The 10000-nt window shown below is 45.1% G+C and overlaps 1 protein-coding gene across 1 annotated transcript in view; it reads left to right on the forward strand.

The window, feature by feature from the left end:
• The window catches only part of cdh23 (cadherin-related 23), a gene marked incomplete at both ends in the record, with an annotated part of 283012 nt that overhangs the window by 223845 nt on the left and 49167 nt on the right, over window positions 1-10000 (forward strand). Inside the window, 6 exon segments of the mRNA XM_080848547.1 lie at window positions 1699-2087; window positions 2622-2723; window positions 3092-3241; window positions 3451-3579; window positions 3854-3982; window positions 5435-5662. Coding sequence (XP_080704673.1) covers window positions 1699-2087; window positions 2622-2723; window positions 3092-3241; window positions 3451-3579; window positions 3854-3982; window positions 5435-5662 — 1127 coding nt within the window.

The following is a 10000-nucleotide window of genomic DNA, read 5'->3' on the forward strand; positions in this document are numbered from 1 at the left end:
GCACACACACACACACACACACACACACACACTCTGGGCTTGTCTCCACTCTTGGCACTCACAGGCTCCAGATTTCATTAACCTCTGGCTTGTATTGTATCGCAAGGCAGCGGCCTGTATTTACAGTCAGAGTAAATAGCACTCTAATAGCATGCATGCCCATGGAACTGATCTGGCTCACTGATTGGACCTGTGGGTTGGGTCGCAGTATCTCCATTGCACTGCAGCACGTACAGTATTTTACACAGACAGAGCACTGTCAACATAGGGGTTACATCTCCACATTTCACATGGGTATAAGATATATGTTCTCTCTACCTGAGAAGGGGGTCCATTTGTATTGGGTTACGATGGTGGCTTTCTCTTTTGATTTGGTGAAAAGGGAAAAACTTCTGTGTTCACATTCTGGCAGGGCTTTTCGCCATCTGCGGGTGAAAATAGTGATGCAATACATAAAGTTCTCTTCTGTTCGGATGTGGGCACCAGTCCCTCTGTAATCCCCCCCCCCCCCCCCCTCCCACGCCTCTCTCATTTCCTCTCTCCCTCCCCCTCTCACTCATTTCCTTTCAGCCTCTGTCTCTCTCTCTCTATCCTCCTCAGCCGTCTGTCCTTCATTTGTCTCTCTCTTCTTCATCCATCACTCTTTCTCTCTCTCTTGCGCTCTCTCACTCCATCTCTCCCTGTTTCTCACTCCTCTTACCCACGTATGCGTATCTCATTTCCTTTCTGCAAGTCATCAGCATGTCTCCCCCTCTCTCTGTCTCTGTCTCTCCCCCAGTCTGTCTTTCTCCCTCCTACCTCTGTTTCTCCATTTGTCTCAGCCGCTGACCATCTTCCCCCTTCTGTCATATTTTTTCTGCACATCTCTTCCCTCCTCTCACTCTTGCCCTTTTCTCTATATCTTTCACTCTCCCTCTGCATTCTCTCCATCTCTCCCATTCCTCCATCTGCTGGCTCTCTCTCTCTCTGTTCTCCACCCTGTCCCCCTTCCTTGCTCTCTAAGTCACCAGAGGTCATGACCTCCCCCACTGTCCTTAATCATCATGAATTATCTGTAGTGCTTTTGCAGCATAGCTGAGGTGCAGCCTAACACGCAGAGAAGGACCTCACTATGTCAACACAGTGCGTCAGACATTGACGTGAGCTCTACAGGCAACAGCTGGTACTGCAATACGTCTGTCCCTCACCTGGCACAGATTCCACACTAGATAAGTTCTAGAACGTTCTAGAACGTAGTTAGTAGGAGAAGTCATCGCTGAGGTGCAGTTTAACACGTAGAGTAGGACCTCATTATGTCAACATAGAACGTCAGACATTGACGTGAGCTTTTCTGGCCCTCATCTGACACAGATTTCACACTAGATAAGTTCTAGAACGTTCTAGAACGTTGAGTGGACAGAGGCGTAGTTAGTAGGAGTAGTCTCTATGGAAACATCAATGGTCAGAATGAACGTCAGAGTTAAAGAGTCAGATAATGTAATGGTCCTGTGACGTAATGTAGCATATCACATGCTGATTAAGCCACTACCACTGCACTGTGTACTGATGTGATAAATACTGTGATCATAGCAGTTCGCTATGTGATGATGACCTATTTTTACATACTGGGTACTAACGAATAATAAGCCATAACTGAACATATGCACTAGGCTCTGTGTGTGTGTGTGGCTCTGCAGTAACCTACAGCTCCCCCTGCAGGCGACGGGGGTGCGGTGGCCTACGCACTGGTCTCCGGCTCGGACCGCAAGTTCGAGGTGGACGTGAGCACAGGCCTGGTGACCACTGTGGACTACTTGGACTTCGAGACCAAGACCAGCTACCTGATGAACGTGTCGGCCACCGACCAGTCGGCGCCGTTCCACCGCGGCTACTGCACGGTCTACGTGACGCTGCTGAACGAGCTGGACGAGGCCGTGGCCTTCTTCTCGTCCGGCTACGAGACCACGCTGCGCGAGAACATCGCCACGGGCACCGAGGTCATCCAGGTGCAGGCGCAGTCGGCCGACAACCTCAACCAGCTGACGTACCGCTTCGACCCGGACACCTCGCCCGCTGCGCTCGCTCTCTTCAAGATCGACAGTGTCACGGTGGGTCAGGGGTCACACACACACACACACACAAACACACACACACACACACACACACACACACACACTCACACACAGTCCTGCGCTCGCTCTATTCAAGATCGACAGTGTCACGGTGGGTCAGGAGTCACTCACACACACACACACACACACACACACACACACACACACACACACACACACACACACACACGGTCAAAGACCTAAAAACACACACACACACACACACACACACACACACACACACACACACACACACACACACACACACACACACGGTCAAAGACCTACAAACACACACACACACACACATACACACACTCACACGGTCAAAGACATACAAACACACACAAAACACACTCACGCAGACAGGCTTACACACACACACAATACGCACACTCACCAAAAAATATACAATGTACTTTCACAGTCAAACTCGCACACCCACAGAAAACACTTCTCAGCACTCTCTCAACCAGCTCTCTCATAGCACAGCCCTCACTCCCTTCCTGTGCTTGCCCTCCCATCCTCTAGGGGCGCATCACGGTCACTGGGCTGGTGGACAGGGAGAAGGGGGACTCCTACACACTCACTGTGCTGGCTGACGACGGCGGGCCAAAGAGGGGCTCCACCGTGGTAAAGATGCTCCCCGTTTCTCCACACAGATAAACTCCCCTGTGTTACATGCACACACACACACACACACACACACACACACAGCCACACACACTCACAGCTACACTCAGTTTTGGACATCATAAATTGCTCTCGTGACCTTAAGGCCACACACTCTGTGGTTTAGGAGAATAAGCTTATCTGGTTTGACTCTTGGAAGTATTTATGCATTTATATTATTCACACTTTTTCCTTTTTTCCCTACCATTCACTGTGGGAATGCAGAAGGTATGAGATTATTCATTGCCACCTTCCACTACATTAATATTGAACAGTATTCATCTTCAGTCACTCTCCACTCTTCACTGATACGTTCTGTTCTATGACAGGTGTCCATCACCATTCAGGATGAGAATGACAACAGCCCTCAGTTTGACATCACATCTGACGACGCCGTGGACATCCCAGAGGACACTCCCATCGGACAGAGAGTGGCTCTGGTGCTGGCCAGAGATAAGGATGCTAGGAATAACGGACTGGTGAGGAGAGAGAGGAAGAGAGAAAGAAAGAGAGATGGGGAGAGAGAGAGAAAGAAAGAGAGAGGGGGAGAGAGAGAAAGAAAGAGAGAGGGGGAGAGAAAGAGATACTTGGGTGTCACTGATACTAAACAATGCATTTTTCTTTTCATCTTTGCTTGATTGCTTCCATCTCTCTCTCTCTTTTCTTTCTACCTCCATCTCTCCATCAGGTGAATTTTACCCTGGTGGCGGGTAACATGCAGGATGTGTTCAGGATCGTTACCGCTAACAACACATATGGGGAGATCTACCTGAACGCTCCCTTGGACCGAGAGGCAGTGGACCGCTACCTGCTTAAGGTGGGAGTCAGGATGAGATCTATGCATCTGTCTATTAACTCTCAATGTATTGACACATATTGTTGAACAAAGAGATGATATTGAAGCTTAAGCAGTGAGAAAGTTTACTGGTCTTTTATAAAAACTTTATAAATGATTATGATGCGGTTGTGTCTATTGGTGTGTGTTGTTTGTATATTGTGTGTGTGTGTGTCTGTGTGTGTGTGTGTGTGTGTGTGTGTGTGTGTTTGCATGTGTGCGTCTTTGCCACTCTGTGTACTGTGTGTGTCCACAGGTGCGGGCTCTGGATAACGGCTCCCCCCCTCGCTACACTGACCACTTTCTGACCATCAACATTATGGACGTGAACGATAACGGGCCGGTCATCCAGAGCCCTCGCGGCTACAACGTCTCCATCAGTGAGGTGAGGCTCACTGTCCTGGCACCTGCCAATCACTGTCAGACCCATCAATCACCCACTCATCAACCAGGCTCTTTTATCAGGCCAGATGTCTCTACTAAAAAGGATCCAGGCAGACATTTTTTCAGCTTGAATTTAAGGTTTAAATGTATGGGGAAAGTCTAGGGTTCACTGAATAACACTCTAGTTTGGTTAATTGAAACGGAAGATTATTGTTGTGTCCTCAGTGACTACGCTTCCATATCTCTCTCAGTCCTTCCACTGATCCATGAGCTCCTTGTCTCTCTCCAGAAGGCTGTCTCTTCAACCCTGCCAGTTTGTTCTTTTCTTTATTCGCCTCCTCTTACTCCCTTTTTTCTTTACCTCTTGGTCCTAAGTTCTGGTGGTTTTGCTCTGAGTAACTAAAGGATCTTTTGGGAAATGCCTTAGTTTGGCCTCCAAACTGGAATCCATGAAATGACAAACAGTAGTCAAGTCAAGTCAAGTCTTTTATTGTCAGATGCACAGAACAACAGAGTCGGTCTGGGCACTGAAATTCTTAGGACAGGACAAACAAGACATAACATAACATATAAGTACTCCACATGACATAACTAAACAATAAGTACTAAACATAAGATATACCTATGAAAGACAAAATAGTAGACCTACTAGATAAACAATAAATATACAATATAGATACTAAACATTCATACACATACTAAACAGATACACATATCTACATGTCTTACACGAAGTTACATTTCTCTTATTTAAGGGAATATCAGAATCAGAATCAGAAAGGTTTTTACTGCCAAGTAGGTTTTCACCTACCAGGAATTTTTTGTGGGACGTTGGTGCAAACAATAAACATACACAATAAACAATACAAATATTAGTTATTATACACATATTAAGTTATTAATTATAAGAAAAACTAAATATAAAATATATTTAAAAATGTACAGAATATATTAAATGGAAAAAATGCAGGACTAGTGTGCAATTAAGAGTTCACGATTAGTCCGTGTTGGGGGGCTGGGGTCCAGGGCCTTGTTAATGAGGCCAGCCGCAGACGGGAAGAAGCTGCTCTGGTGGCGTGAGGTTTTGGTCCTGATGGACCGCAGCCTTCTGCCGGAGGGGAGGGTCACAAAGAGTTGAATATGAAGGTCATATGGGTCGTTTTCAATCTGTTGATCTTTCCCTGTGCAGTCCTCACTCTCTCTGGTACGTTCCTGGTGAAGAGACACTTGTCTTATCTTCTTCTGGCTCCGATCTGTAAAATCAGACTTGGAGGACGAGTTGATTAGAACTGAGTTTGTTGCATTTTATGTTCTTGATAATCAGCCATGTAAAGTATACTAACACACAGCCGTAATTGACAAAGTGTTTCATAGTCACATAAAATGCTGGTGTTCCAAATGTCTGAAATGGGTTCACCACATGAAATAGTATTTTTCTCTCCCACCTTTTTAGAATGTCGGCGGGGGCACAGCAGTTCTACGTGTGGTGGCGACTGATCGTGACATCGGCCGCAACGCAATGCTGTTTTACTACATCACCGGCGGCAACCAGGATCTGACATTCCGCATGGACCGCGTGACGGGGGAGATGGTGACACGGCCGTCCCCTCCAGACCGCGAACGACAACAGGAGTACCATCTGGCCGTCACCGTGGAGGACGACGGGACGCCTTCACTCTCGGTAGGGATATGATAAACACACACACACACACACACACAGACACACACACACACACACAGACAGACACACACACACACACACACACAAATACACATACACACACACGCACACGCACACGCACACACACACACACGCACACGCACACGCACACACACACACACACACACACACAAATACACACACAAACAAATACACATACACACACGCGCGCGCACACACACACACTTGTGGGTGTCAGTGATGACTTGTGATCATGTGTTGTGTCATGGTCCAAGACGTTTGTTTTTGGTTGGACGTGCACTTTTCAGCCACAGCTGCACAGTAAGACTTGTGTTGTCATCCTTGTCTTGGTCAGCTATTATACGCACACACACACACACACACACACTCACACACACACACACACACACACACACACACACACACTCACACACACACACACACACACACACACACACACACACACACACACACACACACAGACACACACACACTGTACATTCTCAGCACGCAAAGCAAGGACATGGTCATTTAGAGATTCAGCCAGGATATGCTGACCAGCACTCCAGTCAAATGAAGTGAAACATTTGGCGTGATGGGCTGATAAATTGAGACAGCCTCCTCTCCCCTCTATAGTCCAACTCCCTCTACTCCCTCGACTCCCTCGACTCCCTCTACTGCCCCACCTGATTGTGATTTAAAGGGCAGAGATTGACAGCCTTGTACTGCGTCTGCTTCCTCCACTCCCCACTATAGTCAGATATATATAACCCTAACCCTATATGATAACCCTAACCCTCTACTCCCCCACCTGATTGTGATTTAAAGGGCAGAGATTGACAGCCTTGTACTGCGTCTGCTTCCTCCACTCCCCACTATAGTCAGATACATATAACCCTAACCCTATATGATAACCCTAACCCTCTACTGCCCCACCTGATTGTGATTTAAAGGGCAGAGATTGACAGCCTTGTACTGCGTCTGCCTTTACTCCGAGGTGTTGCTGTGGAGGAAGTGAGCAGGGATGAGCAAAACAGGAAATGAGCCTCGGCAGCATGACTGCTTTTGTTGTTTCTCTGAAAGAGGAAGCCGTGTTCTCAAGCGGAGCGCTCCTTCCTGTTTCGACACCCCTGCGGTGCAGAGACGCTTTTGAAATGTCTTAAACAGGCCGTTTCAACTTGCAAGATTGGCAGTGTGTCTATATGTGTGTGTGTGTGTGTGTGTGTGTGTGTGTGTGTGTGTGTGTGTGTGTGTGTGTGTGTGTGTGTGTGTGTCTCTCTGTGTGTGTGTGTGTGTGTGTGTGTGTGTGTGTGTGTGTGTGTGTGTGTGTGTCTATATGTGTGCTGCTGTTTGATTGGGCGAAACAAAAGAGCACCTGTTTATAGGCTGAAGGACATGTCGGAGGGACTATGTGGAGTGTTTCAGTCAGGCATATGCTCAGACAGCTCATGTTTAGAAGACATTATTTCATTTTGGGCGTAGTTTCAAAATGTACATGAACTGTGCACCCACTAACAACAAAAATCTGAAGCCAAACAAATCTTTTTCCTGGCTCATTCTTGGAAACCCAACCCAGGACCAGATACGTTCCATTGTGACTTTCCATGCCTGCAATAAAACTTTGCACTAAGTGCTTACCTGTAGCTAGGCTACAAAAACATAAAAAACATCCAGATTACGATCAATTGACGTGTAAACATCAGCTGTATGCTGCTAGAATGCATCAGTGAACACTTTCCTCCATTGACTCATCCTGATTCTGCTGCCATTGTTGTCATTTTCTGGAGTTACAGACGCTATGTAGCCCATTAACCATCATTTTATATGGATTGGGTTCTACCAAACTATGAACCCTTGACCTATCCTTGCACATAAGAGAGTCGAGGGCTGTAGGTAAGGTACTGTATGTTCTGAATTACTTGCAGCTATTGTGGTTGTAGTCATAGGGGAAGTGTGTGTTTCTTGAGCTTACTTACAGTAAGATAACCTATATCCATGACCACACGCGCGCACACACACACACACACACACACACACACACACACACACACACACACACACACACACACACACACACACACACACACACACACACACACACACACACACACACATAGGTTCAACCCTACGTGTGTCATGCAAACCACACAAGCTAGTTACCATAATTTCTTTGCACAGTTTGGAGATTTCCGGAATGAAATCTCTTATGTCTACTTTATGGTATACCCCTGTTAATCAAGTGGCATGTCAAGTCAAATCCCATTTTAAAAGTGTTCAAATCGGCAGCAGATCTAACATAAAAGGGCGATAATTCCATAATTTGGGACCAATGATTGTAAAAATTCGACCACCTTATGATTTAAAATTAGACTGGTGTAATGTGGCCAAGCTTCTTAGTATAAAGTCTAGCTGCCACATTTTGGACCACTTGTAATTTATGAAGTGATGCTTATCCCTCGGTAAAGTGCATTGCAATCTGGAAGATATAAAAGCATGGACCACCCATTTTTTGGATAGGAGATTTTTTTTACTTTAGCAATTGTTCTCAGATAGTAAAATGAAGCACTAACAACAGAACACATCTGTAAAAAGTGGCATCTATAGATTATTAGGTGTAAAGCAGACATATATAGATTATTAGGCTAGCAACCCCCATGTGGGCACGTCCACTGTTACATCATCTGATTAGCACCATGGCAACGGTAATGACCCAAACAGTGCCAAAGGAAAGAAGGCCCAAGTTTTTAACTCTGTTATAACTCTGGGAGGGGGTTGCCATATCTTGCAACTCGGCCATGTTTTTAACTCTGTTATAACTCTGGCAGGGGGTTGCCATATCTTGCAACTCGGCCATGTTTTTAACTCTGTTATAACTCTGGCAGGGGGTTGCCATATCTTGCACCTCGGCTGGCAAGAGGGGGTCTCTCTTAAATGTTGAAGGATTTAAATGAGGAATCAATATTAGTATTTTCAAATCATTAGTGGATTAGAATAGAATCCATTTATAATACAGTTTTCATGTTTGAATAGTATTGCATACAGTGCAACTGCCTTTTCATACAGATGGCTATCAGTCACGCTATGAGGAACTTCAGGGGTACAAAAAAGCTTGAGTTCCGAGAATTGACACAGAGAGACAACACACACACACAGGAGGGTCACTCACACACATTGGATTTGAAATATATTTTTATTTTATAAAAGAGAACGCATGAAACATGAAATAATGTTTTGTACATTGCAAGATATGATTTGTATGTGAGTTAAAGCCTCTTGAAGTGGTAGATCCATAGTTATCCCTAAAAACATAAACACACATTACCACATTTTCTTTCTCCCAAATGGTTATTAACAAGTGGATTTCACCTTCTTCTGCATTAGACAGCCATTTTTACTTTTAAGAGGAATTGATAATTCCCCTTCAGAGAGACGTGAAGCCATTTTAAAACCATTTACCATAAGGTTCAGAATCTTTGTGGTGGTGGTGATTTGTGGCTCATCTGTACAAGACCATGATCTTACACACACACACACACACACACACACACAAACACACACAGACATGCACGCAAACACACAAGCCTCTAGAAAAAAACAACTTTAACACACACCATTGAAATGTAAAATGGTGATTGAATGATTGAAGAACGGAATGTCTGGTAAAGCTAAGGATAATTCAATGGAGGTCTGTTTTGGAAGTGACCACCGGGTGACTTATTTAAAAGTCACCTGCACACAATTATGCAATAGTCAAGTACACACCTGCTACATAAGATAGTTCCTCAGCATACAGAGAGTTGTGAGGGCTCATTTTAAACATATTTCTATACGGAGAGCCCAGTGAGTTGACAGTCTGATCCTGAAACAGTAGAGGTTGGATTTTGGGGCTGTGCAATGAGAAGAAGTGAGGTAGCATAACTGATCTGAAAGGAATGCAAAAAAAAATGTCTGAAAAAACAAAGGCTCTTGCCATCATCATGATGAAACGGAGAAAAGCAAATGGAGGAAACTGAGAACCAGACGGATAAAGACTGTTTGCATATAGTGTTGCTGAGCAACCACCATGGTAACTCTATTATCCAACAATGGTAGTTCTTCAACAACGCTTTGCAGAAATGCAAAAAAAGGACGATTGCATTAACTGTAGAAAGAGACTGTGGCATACCAAATATGGGATTTGATATGGGACTCTTCACATCTGGTGGTTGTCTGAAACCATGAATGCGGTCATACAGGTTTTCATATGTGCGTTTTAACAAATTACAAAGCAAATGCAGGAGATTTTGTATGAAAAGAAAATGTCCATATATGTGTGCTTCAACTGCTGTGTGCATTTTA

This window comes from Sprattus sprattus (assembly GCF_963457725.1).
Source record: "Sprattus sprattus genome assembly, chromosome: 12".
Lineage (NCBI taxonomy): Eukaryota > Metazoa > Chordata > Actinopteri > Clupeiformes > Clupeidae > Sprattus > Sprattus sprattus.